Source organism: Echeneis naucrates, chromosome 11 (genome assembly GCF_900963305.1).
Source record: "Echeneis naucrates chromosome 11, fEcheNa1.1, whole genome shotgun sequence".
In the NCBI taxonomy this organism is placed as follows: domain Eukaryota; kingdom Metazoa; phylum Chordata; class Actinopteri; order Carangiformes; family Echeneidae; genus Echeneis; species Echeneis naucrates.
Window position 1 is genome coordinate 13,372,313 of NC_042521.1, and position 14,759 is coordinate 13,387,071.

A 14,759-nucleotide genomic window follows, 5' to 3' on the forward strand; every position below is an offset into this window, starting at 1 on the left:
GCTTACTGCACTCACACAAACACACACTGTATCTAACCACATATCAATCACCACTCCTGGGGTCGTAAGAAAGATGTCTGGCTCAATCTACCATCACATTGTTCTTAGATGGAAAATGTGCATGTGAAAGGAGGCCTGTCAATTTGGCACACTTGACCACCTTATACCTAAAATAAACATATGAAAAATGCCCAAAGCAATTTAGTTCAATCTGAAATGCAAACAGCTCTGGTCTCACAGCAAACGTCAATATTTGAAGACTTTAAACACACAAATTCAAAAGGGAACGCGAGTCATTTTTTCCCTTTGTGAGAAAAACATTAACGTATAATTTAGAAAAAATAAAAAAGCAAGTAAGAGCAGCAAGATGAAAGTTCATACATTGTCAGATACTGCACAGATACTGTCACACACCACTGAGACTCCACAAATTAAATTGTAGAACAATTGTTTGTGTCGACTGTAAAAGGAAGTTTCATGGGATTATAATTTAGTCAGAAACATAATGAAATGAGTTGCACATTTTCTGTGGCCATTGTGGCCAGTATGGTTGAAATAGCATGTTATGGATGCAAATGAATAACCAGACAATAATATACACTACCTGCCTCAAGTTTAAATGAAATGTGAAGATTCCTTGGAAACATTTTATTTCTGTCTAACTTTATTCAAAAGGATAAATATATTGGAGTCTTTGTCATTCCACCATCTGCTCATGTGTAGAAGAGTTCAAGTCACGTTCAAGTGCATGAATAACAAATTCCTCCTGGATATACAACCACAGTGACTCCAAAAAACACTTTTGTGAAGCTATATAACAGATATTTCCAGCATAACCTTTTGTGTCTACAGCAATTACAGCTAATTTTACGTCTTGGTAAAGTTCTAGTAATTTATTCATGGTATGATGTGCACGAAACACCTTGGATGAATAAATAAGCTGGATCCCTGCTAACTAGGCAGGATGCTGCCCTTCATGGCTGAGCAGAATGTTGAGGCCAGCCATGTGGTTTGTCTGTCACCTAGGACCACCTGTTTTTGACAGGTTGAGCCCTTTCATGGGCTGAATTAGACCTAAATTCTCCATAACTGCCTGCCTGCCTCCATAACCATTGAACCAGCCAACCTGGCAAGAGACAGTGGAGGTGCAATGGCTGTCCCAAGCATTACGCGTGGACCGGCCCCAGACACAAGCCAGTTGTGAGAAGGTCGGTAGCAGCAGCAAAGATGGCCGATTTAGCGAGCCTTGCTCTGGGCCATTTGTGGGTGAGAGAGAAAATGGATGAGAGGCATCATCTGTTTTGGGAAATACTCAAGGGAGTTTAGGTGATGTGATGTGAAGTGAAAATGAGTCTAGGCATTTGTGAAGTTATTGGATGAGACAGATGCAAGCGTGGAGCGCGTTTTGTCCGTTCATCTAAGCATGTCTCTAAGTGTGTTGAAATGTGGCTCAGGCAAGGAGGGTTTCTGCCCACATGTTGCCCAATATGACATAGCAAGAGACATGGAAACAGAAAGTTGGCGTTTCAATTGGTTGATAAAGAGGCTGAAAACACCTCAGGCTGATTTTGTAATGCAATTTTCAGTGGTGGACCCAGCGAATACTAACTGGGCCAACTTGTCAAGTCGCTGCTTCCTCACCAAACAGTCCCAAACCCGCAGCCAAACATGCTTTGGTGCCATGTTGTTTGTCTGAAACCGAGGAGGTAATTTATGTATTATTTGGTTATGGTTCATTAGTGTGGAGAATTGGAAGTGGGAAGAGAGAGTTTTTCTGAGCCACACACTGGGTCCATCTGCTCTACCAGATTGGCCATACAATATCACACACTGAATTAACACACACTGCAGTGCTGGGAGTGAGTTAAGGGGTAGGCTCTGTAATGGTATCTTATAAAGACTGTTTTGACCCCATTTTAGGCATTATTTGTGAATGCATCGCAGAGCATACAAACGTGTAGAACTCGTAAGTTGAATGGACTTGTATCATTCAAACCCCATGCGGACGCCAGCCAAGAGACAGAGATCACATGGTCAATCTGCAATTGGTTAAACAGCTCTAACTGAGGTTGGGAGATTTAGAAAGATTTAACGCTGTGGTCTCAAGCGAAGTCCTTAACGAAGATGTCCTGTCTAATTTAGACCTTGTAGCTATTCAGCATCTGTATATTTGCTAGGAAAAGGGTTCAACACACAGACACCGAGGCTGCTCCCGTGGGAGTCTGAAATGCAGGAAATGTAACTTGCCCTCTAACAAGGATGTCTGTGATCATTCCTCACTTTGTGTGCAGTACAAAATATGCTGTGTAAGAAAATAAAATTTGGGTCCCTCAAACAGCTAGATGCAGTCAGCTAAGCCTAGACATGAGAGAACAAAATGTTGTTTGCTCTAATTTATGAGAAGCCTTTTGTGCAGCTGCAAAGCACTTATCAAAAAGAGCTTTAGCACACATGCTGTCGGCTTTTCATTTTCATAATTCTTTGTGTTAGTCGGCAACTAGAGGGGGTACAGATCAATAATGATGCCCAAGCAGACCATGGCAAAAAATGGGAGGGTGGTGATCAGGATGCTGCAGCACAGACACCCCATTCTTTCTCTGAAGCAATTTTCACACCACTAATCTCATTGTTTTGGACTAGACACAAGACGAAGTTAAAAAGAAACAATCTGGAAGGTCGATAAGCAGCAGAGGGTAAATCCATTCTCACTGTGCCAGAAGAGGAATTCTTAAACATGAGTTGTTTGGAGGATAAAACTTCAGAAACTATTTAAAATTCACAGTTTTGTGAAGATTAAAAAAGTATTGAAAAAAATGTATCACCTGCATTAGCAGTATAGTTTTGTTAGAGTTGTCCAGTTAGCAAAATACATCATTCCTCTAAACAAGAACAACACACCTGTGTACTGTAGCACAAATCCATTGCTGCTTAGGGAGGCATCACTGCGAAAAGCCAAGAAGAGCGTGTTGGAACTGCTCTCAATGCGCTCGGGAACATCTGTGCCATAGAAACTACCAAGCAAAGGGCTGAGGGAGTCTGGTCCATCGTAGATATGCAAGAAATCATAACTGGGCTCCAAGCTGAACCTGGTAATAAAAGTTTGCATGACAATGTTAGAATATTTGCATCTTAGATGAGCTGCAAATGCAGTAAAAACTGTAGGCTAACAATAGCATACGCCAAGGATGGTAAACTATTATACTATTAAAGCTTACTGGTTGAAGCTCAGAGCGATGACATAATCCTGTGTGACAGTAACTCTCCAGTCACACTCCCTCCCATGGGGGTAAGGCTCAGGATAGTCCGGAGAAAGGATCAGCCCACTAGGGCTGGTCAGGTTTCCACCACATGGAGCTAGGAGAAGGAAGAGAGTGATTATCATTCATAGTTGTAACTCCAACAGTAAACGATGGAATTTTTACAGCTATTGAATATTTACCAAGAAACCCATTGGACCACAAATAATTGCAATTCATGAAACTATATAATCTAATTTCCAGTCTTTATTTGCACTTGAAAGCTGAGATTTTCCTCATTACTCTCCCTTATGGAAAAACACTTTTGTCAAAACTCCCATGTAAAAAGTTCTTTATGTGGCTATATTTTAAATAAGTTGAATGACGACCAACCAGCATGTAAACTCGACTTATGAATTGAATGGCTATGTGACGCTGTTTGTAGTTTTAAAATATAAACAGCAATTGGTACTAGTGACAGATGGTTAAATGAGATGTTGCTAATGCCTATGGATAGTGTCTTACTCCATGCTCATCTCTAAGTGACAAGTGTCAACTGAGCTGTCCCACCTCTCACCCCAAAAAACTAAGAAACAAACCTAAAACAAACAAAAAAAATAAATAAATAAATAAAATAATAATAAAAACACCTTAAACTGCTAATTAAATTAGGCAGCTAATTACAAGCTCTTCATAGCCTCACTGTCAACAACTCCATGTTTTTTTTGTTGAGCACCAAGTATCATATATATATGTCTGTAGATGTCCGACGGAGGGGTCTGTGTTGTTATTGAGGGAGAGGATAATAAGATCTTTCCGTCTGCTGCAGTGACTTCACAAAACGTCTAGGGAACAGGCCAAACGGGTTTGCCAATTGAGATTCACTTAAGGAGTCTGTTAACTAATCACATTAGGAGTCTGCACTGTCTACCTGCTACACAAAAGTCAGTCCAGCAAAAGGTTATACTGCTCAGTGTAGACCGGCTTTGTAGCATCATGTACGTTTTTTAGATTTAAGAACCTTCCGTTTATACAATTCTCTCCTGTATTTATGATTTTGTAATATAAGATCAAATTATTATATTATTTACACCTATGATAAAAAAGAAAAGAGAAAAGCAGGGGAGTTTGGTGTTTTGAGCATCCAGTGCAGTGTATTGAAAAACTGGCAGTAAGTTTAATGAACTTCAACCTTGGACTTGTATGAAATAGAATAAAACAGCAGCAGCAATTTTCACATAGACAAAACAGTCAGCTCGCTTGCTGCTGAAAATGGTCAACTAGTATGTACCATTAGCCATAATGGATGATATCATGCTGTGTTGATAGAGTACCTGTACATGTAGGAGGATCAGGCTGCCAAAAGTAGCGACCGTTAATCTCAGTGCAGGTGATCCTGTTGGCGCCCTGCAGGATGTAACCAGGATCACACTGGAACGCCACATGGTCACCTGGTTCCCTGCTGTCTCCGCTGCGGGTGCCATTAGTAGGCATGCCTGGGTCATTGCAAGACGTTGCGGTGGAGACTGAAGGAGAGAGGAGGCCGGATCAGTGGAATGACATGAAAGAGACGTCAAGTTACAATTTAATAGGGTATTATTATCATAGTTCTCAGATAGATCTTGTCTCTCATGTGCACCCTGTTACCACCCAGCCAGTTCATCCCTTCAGTAACAGTTATTCCATCCCTCCTCACCTGAAAACTGCAGAGCAAAGCCCTGCTTGCTGGTGAAGAAGTCTGTGGTGAACTGCAGACTGACAGTGTTGAAGGTGCTGTGGGCGGCTGGAGGCAGTACAGAACCACTGAGCTCCCTCAACAGGACCCCTCCATCCTGGGGCCCATCCCAGATCCGAAGCACATCGTGGACCTCCTCAGTGTGGAAAACCAGGAAATGCAGACTGTTGAATACAGTTGAAGACATAAAATACTTGGAGGTCATGACAGCTGACAGATGACACTTCCAGTGAATTAAGCCATTAAACACCAAGCATCTCCTCTTACAATTCTTGACTGGACAAAATAGTATCCATTTTCCCCCTGAAATATTAAAATGGTGGCTCTGAATACAGTCACTCTCTATTCACATTTGATTTTCTTCAGAGAAGTCCTGAATACTTTCACCAGAAGGTAATTTTAGCCCATATCTTGAAGTTACTCCATTACTCCAGCTTCACTCTGGAGAAAAATCTCAGCCTACAATACCAGTGTTATACAGATTAGGGGATTTGGAAAATCCTTCAGCATTTGTCCATGTTTTATGATCAAGGTTCAGGATTTTGTTTGTTTTCTTTGAAAGGCTGCAATCAAATTAAATGACAGAACAGCTGCAGAAAAAAATAAGGCATTTAGCAATACAAGTCACAATTCCTCAAGTGTAAAGAAAAGGATGAGTCAGATCCGAGGAGGAAAACAGATTAAATCAAACTACTTAGTATTTAAAGAAATCAATGCACACAGGGTAATAATATGACTAAAGGATGCAGTAAAAACAGAGGAGAAAAAAAAAAGAGCAGGTGAATGGAAAAACAAATAACATTGAAAGTGAATCACAGAAACCAGATCCAGAAAATTCAATGATTCACAGTGTTTGTCAAGCAGTTTTATCTGTCATGGCATTTAATAGTTTCTGTCTAGACATCAGAAAGATGATTCTGTCATAATATCTACTCTTCACTTAGACAGCTATCAGCCAGATGGTGGTCCACTGGTTATGAAACGCACTGTGGTTGTGTACACGTGTGTCTAAGTACACCAGCCTCAATCCAACAGTTTCATAATGACATATTGTGTGGAGCGTGTGTGTGTAAGCATGTGTCAGTGTGTGTTTTGGAAAGGCACATTAAAAACAAACAGCATTCCCAACAGCTTCATCCTGTGGCCCACTTTCAAATATTTATGACATTACGGAAACAATTCAGCTCGTTGAATTTATGCCTTATTTTTTCTTCCACTGAGGCACAATACTTTCTTGTATGGCTTCAAATTGAAAGCATACAGTGGAATCTATTGAGATGAAGCCATGCTAAAATTAAAAGAAATAAAAACTCTAATGTGGCTTTGATGCAATACCCTTCAAGTGTTTTCCACTGAGAAATGCAAACACAAAAATATGTAACCTGTAGTATGAAAAATTACAGAAACCATTAAATTCTGAAGAATTGTTTTAATTGTTTTGCCCCAGAGGAGTTGTCTGACACTTTCCCTCATGTTTCAGTCATTTTAGTTCTGATGTTCTTGTAATCAAGTCCTCACACAGTACTTAAATCTAAATCTCTGTTGATCCCATTATTTTTTTCAACCAGGTTAAGCGCAGTTTATCAGAAATCTGTCTTGTAGTCATTTTATTTAAATGCCATTTTAAATTCAATGAGCTGAATTGAAATATCTTTCCAAGTCATCATGGTACTCTATGTGGTTTTAGCATCCTCATCCCTTAGCACACAAACACCCTCACACAGCCTTAAGCTACAGATGATGCAGAGGAGAAACAGCAACCCACTGATATGTTGGGGTTTAGCAACAAGTTCCCACCGTTTCTGCATAATTGGTGTCAGACTCTGATTCCCATACTGTTAGATGTGTGAGCAGCAGCCAGAGGCTATTCAACAATGGGCTGTTTGTGGATACTGTACATAACCTACTTGACAAGTCCTGTCACAATGCTTGTAAAATAAGTGCACAGAAAACAAACAGTGGCAGACAGGCGGACCAGTACACATCCACGCAAATGTACACTGATAGGTATATTTAAAGGGTATGCTGCATTACACAGTCGTACATAAGCATCCACGCCTGGGAAACAGATGCAGGCACAGCCACACGCATATATACAGGGCACGCATTAACTTCCTTATCTCAGAAAAGCAGCGCATAAAAATGTTTTCCACTTTTATCATCTACAAAGCCGCATAAATACTAATCCTATTCACCGTAATCATTGCTCTGTTTGCAGTTATTTTCCTAATATTCACTGTGATATTGATAATACCCTGAAGTATACAGTAATCATTGAAAGCTCAATGAACATAAAAAAAAGCAACACATTATTTATACATATAAGCTCTTGGAAGATAAATCTGTTTACTTCTCCTCTGGGATCTCCCTCCCGACCTACTATGATTTGCTGCCAAACTTGATCAAGATGGAACACATCTGTGTTTTTTCCCCAATACTGACATTTGAAGTTTATATTCTAAGTTTCTATTCTATTAAGAGTTAGAGAAGGCACTCTTTTCTTTTGTTTAGAGTGCCAGCAACCTTAAGATGGGAGCCAGTGACATACCACTCAGCAGGTTGAAACCAAAGATGAGCCTTCTTTACCAACTGCTGCTGAGAGGTACTTGATCATGGTAAAATGGCACTGTAATGCACCGGTAGAGAGATGGTGTTTCCTCTCAGCAGCTCTGAAGTACAAGGCACCAGAACACTGGCCCTATTCATTGTTTATATCTTAAAATCTTTCATCTTATACGGGCAGTCGCTTAAATTAAAGCTGCAGATATATATCAAATTTAGGCATAATATCAACCATAAGATATCGAGCATATTAAAAGTGAATCATTTATCTGCAGCTGGACGGAACCCATTTTGTATTCAAGAATCAGAACAAAGCAAGATGAAGCAAGAAGCTTCTATTTTCTATGTTCCCCAGCTGTAGAAAAAGCTTTCTGAAGTGGTCAAGCTTGTATAAATCAGGGCTTAGAACATTATTAGCTGCAACTTGCCAATAAAGCATATATGTAACATCTTTTTAATCTTGTTCAATTTTAATTTGCTTTTTAGTGTCTTTTATATCTCCAGCAAAAGGGTGTTTTTAATTCTATATTTTCCTGTCTTATTTTCTTATTTGTTTTTTGTGCTTTATAAACAAACTTGCCATTGCCAAGTGTGATGGTGGACACTGCTAGATGAGTCCACTGGTGACCTATTAATTTCCCTCTACCCAGGGTAGCTCCTGCACTTCCAGCAAACAAAGGTGATGTTCAAAGGTCTCCATCCCTGTCATGTAAGTGCCTGAGGCAGTCAGATGCTTGTTATGCAAGCACCGTTATAAAACCCTCAGGTCCTACGAGCCTTTCACCAACAATCCATCTCCCCATACTCTAGACAGGAGACACTGAAGGGTTTCCCTGAATTTTCCACCTTGAATAAAACAAAAAGAGCCCAATTTTCTGATGTGTACATGTATGTGCGTGCCTGCACCGAATATTCATGCAAAATATGTACAACGTGTGTGTGCATTTAAATTGCGTGCATAAAGGCAATGACACAGGTGGCATTAAGGCTATGAGAACTGTAGGAGCCAGTTGCAGGGATTTGTATATCAAGAACAAGTCATGAGATGTGCTGGCAGGTCTCATGTTCTGCTACAACCTTCATGACCGCCAGACACCAGGGGGCACCATGTTTTATTTCTAGATTTTTACGCTGTAAGAAAGATGGAAATGTGGTTGGAAAGGCAGAGGCACGTTGAGGGAAGGCAGAAGGTGACTGGCAGAACAACAACAAGCCCAGTGTTAATCATTGCTTGGTTGCTGGAGGAAGAGGATGATGGCAGGAGGATAAGAGGTTGATGGAGAGCAGAGGAAGCTCTGAAGCATGAAGGGATTTGTGCTGAACGGTTGGATGGATAGGATGGACGTGGGCTGCATGTTAGGATAATTGGTTCTTTTTGAACAAGATCTAAATAGCCTATCTCCCCTTGTCACTTTCTGAGAGTGAAGTCTTGGGTGGGATGAAGAGATAGTGAAGGGTGAAGATGGTGAGGGGCGGTAAGAAAACAAGTTTATAAAGGCGCGTAAAAATCCTGCTGACAATTTTTTCCCATTACTCAAGGTCTTAGCAGAACACATGCAGGAGAAGTCAGGTGCATTGTTTTTAGTCCTTCTTGTCTTTCTTCCTTTGGAGGTGTGGCCTGTGATAATGACCCTGCTGCCACAGCGCTTTATGCGGAAAATTGCTCATACAGTGTGAGCTTGTGTGTTATTGAGGTTAAAAGTAGTTTGACGTAAATCAACATATTGTCAAATTTGTTCACTTCAGAGGTGCAGGAGAGGAAAGTGTTGGTTTCCATTTTGGGGTTGGGGTGTCCATTTAGGAACAACTTCTCCAACACACACCCTTGTGTGCGCTGGACAGGAGGTAGGTCCTGAGGGATGAATAAAACAACCGTTTTAGAGAATTGCTGTCTCATCGAGGACAACGGAAATTTGGGCCTTTGTGTATAGTCAACGTTTAGTGGGGATCACAGAAAACCAAGTTTTGAAGTTTACAACTGAGGGCTCTCCTTTACTGGTCCTTGTTTTAAGTAGATAAAATAGTTCAATCAAGTGTCAGAGGAATTGCTGCAAGATGAGATGGGGAAGTTCGAGATGGAAGACATTTCTTAGGTCTCTTTTGTTTCTGCCGCAACTATTTTGTATTCATATGAGAGAAATAAAGAGCGAAATGGAGAGTGCTGAGACTCTCTCATATGAATACAAAACAGCGTAGCTGCAATCACAAGTCCTGTGGGGAGTCGTCAGAGGAGGTGTATATGTGCACGGTGATAAATAAAAACACGTGGGGGTGTGTATGGATGTGTGGTATGCAGGAATGAGGCAGAGGAAAGCTGTACAGCAAACACACACTTTGAGCTGCTTTCTGTCTTAGAACTAATTGAAATTATCAGCATAAAGGCAAAGTCACAGATAGAGCCAACCTCATCGACATCTTTGGGGATGTGGCCTCTATGCAACTGTCCCTGTGGGATCATTCATAAAACCTGAGACACTTCCATACCATACTATGGACGTAAAAGACACATAGCATATCAAGACAGGGCGACCGCTCTGTGGTGTTTCCTTTCAAACCAAAACCAAGTAGTCGTCTTTTTTTCCCTATGTGAAGTTCATGATGTTATAACATGTCAGCAGTGTTATCATAGATAAAAGAGAGTTCACATTTTTTTTCAGGTCAGAAAAGGTGTGAAACTGGGAAATGAGTCAGAGATAAAAGAGGAGGCTAAAGAATACACACACATACACAAAAAAAAAACAAAAAAAAAAAAAACTTGCATTTTTGACCAAAATTCATTCATCAAATTCATCCCTTATCCTTCAATACAATCTCTAATCTCTGCTTTACACAATCCTACATTTTATAAAAAAAAAAAAATCCAAATTCTTCAATTACTTCCTTAACAAGCTAATATAACGTCACCTTAAACAAAAAACAAACAAACAACACATAACCAAAAAACATGTTTTGGGTAGTCCAAATGCTGTGAAATATATTTGCATATTCATCTGAGACTGAGGGCACTGTGCACTCTGTGATACAGCATGACACTGTAACTGGAGATGCACTACATAGGAAAATGAAAACATGTGCCTCAGAGAAAAGATAAAAAGTATATATTGCTTTAAAAAAGTTATAGACAGCTGGGATTTTTTTATATTTGAGCAATTTTCACCTTGGGGTCAGCAGCTCAGACAATACTGATAACCTTATCTGGACACATATCCAGATAATGGGGGGGCCTAAAAAGACACGATTCACAGTCCATGTTCACTGCACTGTCCTAATCAACCATAGATTTTTCCCTTTAAAGATAACATTTATCAATAGTGAGTGCTGCATGCTTGTAAAATGTTCTGAAAGGCCACAACGCTCTAAGAATTTTCTCAGGAACATTCCACTCAATATTCACATCACTACATCACGTTATTTCTTTGTCAGATCCACATTCATACTGCCAGTTCCCAGTTTGACCTCACCCCAAAGGTAATACTTCCACTGGATTCTATCTGGTGACTGGAGAGGCCTCTGAAGTTCACTGAATTCAATGTCATGTCCATGAAACTAGTTTGAGATGATTTTTGCTTTGTTACCTGGTGGATTATCTCCATGAAGTGGCCTTTAGAAGATGGCAAATTATGCTCATAAAGGCACGCACATGGTCAACAACAATACTCAGACAGACTGTGACATTCAAACTGTGTTTTACTGATATTTAGAACCCAAAATGTGCCAAGAAAACATTACCAAACCGTTATTTCACCACCAACAGCCTGGACTGTTACACAAGGCAGGTTGGATCCATGGCTTCACCCTGTTGACGCCAAATTCTGACTCTACCATCTGTGTGCCATAGCACAGAGCAAAATCGATAAAGCCACGCTACATTTATCCAGTTTTGAACTATTTGGTTTTGTTGAATTTTTGCTGGCTGCAGCCTCAGATTTGTTCTTGGCTGAGAGAAGTGAAACCTGATGTGCAGCTCAATCTGCCTTAATTGTTGAAGTGCTGTGCTTTCTGAGATGCTTTCCTGCCCACCGCAGCTGTAAAGAATGTTTCTCTGGGTTACAGTAGCCTTTTTGCCAAAACCGACCAGCAAGAAGTCCAGCAGCAATCTGCTCTGACCTCTACCATCAGTAAGTGGTTTCAACAGCAGCTACTCAATCAATGTTTTTTTTTTTTTTTTTTTTTTTTTTTAATTATGGTTTGGCACTGCTCTGTTGTGTGTCTATGTTCCAAAAGTTCAGCAGTTTCAAATGCTCAAACCTGTCCATCTGGCACCAACAATTACACCAAGGTCAAAGTCATAGATCACATTTTGTCACTATTCTGATGTTTTATGTGAACATTAACCGAATCTCCTGACCTGTATATGCATGTATTTATGCACTGCTCTGCTATGATGTGATTGGCTGAATATGCGATCAGGTGTACAAGCTAAGAAAAAGAAAAAAAAAAAAAAAAATTGCCTAAAATCACAAGTAGACTGGCTATTCTAATGTTACTGACGCAGGGACTGGTTTAACAGTGCAATGAAAGTGTGTGAAGAGGAAAAAGACAAATGCCAGTTGGGCTGTTCTCCCTTTAGAGCCACACTGTGCAAAAAAAAAAAAAAAGCCTTGGAGATAGAGTGAGGTGCTTAGACCTCCTGGAGGATCTTCAAGAGCCACTGTGCCTCCACATCAAGAGGGGCCAGATGAGGTGGTTTGGGCATCTGGTCAGGGCGCCCCCAACGGTAAGTGTTCCAGGCATGTCCATCTGGGAGGGGAACCTGGGGCAGACCCAGGACCCGCTGGAGGGATTACATCTCTTGGCTGACTTGGGAATGCCATGAGATCCCCCCCCAGAGGAGCTGGTGGAGAGGAGTGTCTGGGCTTTCTGACACTGCACCCCCACGAACTGGACAAGCAGTCGAAACACAACACTTCTGACGTGAGACTTCACGCCAATTTTTTGTTGAATACATTCTTAATTCTTCAGTGGCTTGGATCCCTCATTCGATCCCTGTAGCCCTAACTACTACTGGATGTTCCATCAGTAAAATGACTCGTTGCTACTGTTATCAGCGCTATTCCTTTTATCCTGTTATGGCTATATCTTTATTGCTGTATTCCACTCTCAGCCTCCCACCTATACTCAATGGATAACAAAATAGTCCATAGGCATTTTAGCTGTCTGCTGTCACACAGCACAACTCCTGGTCTCTCACCAGCCTGAATACTTTACTACCTTCATCTATTCCATTTGATATACAAGGAATCCCCAGGCTAATGCATTGCAAATTTTTCTCAATAATGAATTTAGTGGGTAGGATCAAAGGTATGCATATGGAGCCTACCTTGCAGAGGAATGCCAGGGACCCAACTGTAGTAAAGGCACTAATGAACCTAAACAACCCCACATCTGTGCGATGTAAGTGAAATGACAACATGCAGTGGACAAAAAAAGCTACACTGCAGCCTCAAAGTATTAGCACAAATATGTCACTGCTTTGGATGTACTCCAGCTCAGTGGACTTGAAATTAAACAATGACCAAAATGAAGGGAAATTAAAAGCACCCGTAACGAGCGCATGGTAAAGATAACCATATGAAAAATTATTGTCATTCAGATACAATATTCTATTATGATGAGGATGTGATTTTCGAGGAAACGTTAATCCAATTTATGAAAGAAGAGATTATAGCCCTCCCACTTAAACCGCGTATTGTAGTCTCTTCCACATGTTCCTTCATGTGCACATATATTCAGAGATTTTAAAGAAGTTTCTTTTAAGAGCTCTATGTCCTGCTCTTACTAGTGCCTTGGCACACTTTGCTTGTCCAATGGTTGTGGCATAATGTCCCTCCATTTTAATGCTGTTAAAGCATGGCAGCTTTCATAAGCATGGCAATACATGAGTGACATTGGTTTAAGCAGCTTATTGGATAGAGAATTGATAAAACCACCAGAGTTAAGGTTGTACCCACAAGGCCAGCATCTTGTTAAGAACTAATGCACTCGACTTTGAAGAAATAAAAGTCTTGAGTTATCTAACATGTATAAGATAACGAAGTTGGGCGATTGTACAGTAGGGAACCCAGGAGGTGTGGTTGTTTTTATTTTCGGTCTTTTTGAAGGGGAAGGATAAAAGGTAACATTTTGGGTTGTTGGGTCGGCTCAAGAGAAGTTATATTAACAACACAATTATATCATTAAATAACTGACTTGTTCCCTAAGTGCAGCATGCTGAATGCAATTACAGATATATTAAGCGCATCTTCAATTTATTTTATTAAAACTAAGCACAGCTGTTGAAAAACACATTGTTGGCTGTATCGTCATGTTTAAAAAAAAAAAAAAAAAGAGAGATATGGACAAAGAATTGAAGCCTGTAAATAATTACTTCTAAAATCTATCACTTGAGTCAGATACTTAATGTTCTTTTCTAGCTGGACTCGAATCTAATCTTTGAAACAGAATGCACTGACTAAAACTGGACTTGGAGCCATAGAAGGATTGCTTTGCTTTCCAATTACTGTGACCCTCATTAGCTACTTGACCACTGCTAATAATTAAGATGAAGAAGATGAAGATATACCAAAACCAATATCTAATAAAGCTTCTATAGTGCAATTTAAAAATCAATAAATTAATACAACAGAAGTTCTAGTAGATTATATTGGTTAAATCAAAAGCGTAAGGCCAAACCATTACAGAGCTTTGCTTGTTTATATTTCATCAACTTCATTAAAGTAAAAGAAACAGCACACATTCCATTGTAAGTCATAATTTACTTTAAGCACTACACTTTATTTGGTGTAGTCTAAAACCTACAGGGTCTAAGCTGCCATTTCCCCCTCACCCAGTAGTAACTCTATTGGCCAACAACTCCCTGAAGATTGATTACACAGCAGCCTGTGAAAGTGATGAATACCACTGCAAAAGGAGGGCTAAATTGAAAGTATATTGAAAGGTGGTAGATTGAAAGAAAGCCTGAGAAAGAACAATGCAATCAGAAAGCATGAAAAAGGAAGGAAGGAGTATTGCTCAGACCTAATAGTGCTTCCAGGGGCAGCCTCAATGGTCCACATACAGTGCAAGTTGTGCTCATAGGGGGCTGGATAGCCCGGAGACAGTATACGACCAGAAGGCTCATCGTTGATGGTGCCGCCACACTCCGCTAAAAAGAGGAGACAAACAGAAAAGCAGAGACATTTTAGGAGGTCAACAATGAGTAGATAGTCCCCCCCCCCCAAAAAAAG

At 40.3% G+C, this 14,759-nt stretch overlaps 1 protein-coding gene across 1 annotated transcript in view; it reads right to left on the bottom strand.

Annotated features, from left to right (window-relative positions):
* csmd2 (CUB and Sushi multiple domains 2) overlaps positions 1-14,759 on the bottom strand; it is a 200,744-nt gene that overhangs the window by 62,674 nt on the left and 123,311 nt on the right. Inside the window, exons 26-30 of the mRNA XM_029514850.1 lie at positions 14,551-14,677; positions 4,933-5,135; positions 4,571-4,762; positions 3,216-3,354; positions 2,899-3,086 (exon numbers count right to left, since the gene is read on the bottom strand). Of these exons, the coding sequence (XP_029370710.1) occupies positions 2,899-3,086; positions 3,216-3,354; positions 4,571-4,762; positions 4,933-5,135; positions 14,551-14,677 (849 nt within the window). The remainder of the gene's footprint in view (positions 1-2,898; positions 3,087-3,215; positions 3,355-4,570; positions 4,763-4,932; positions 5,136-14,550; positions 14,678-14,759) is intronic.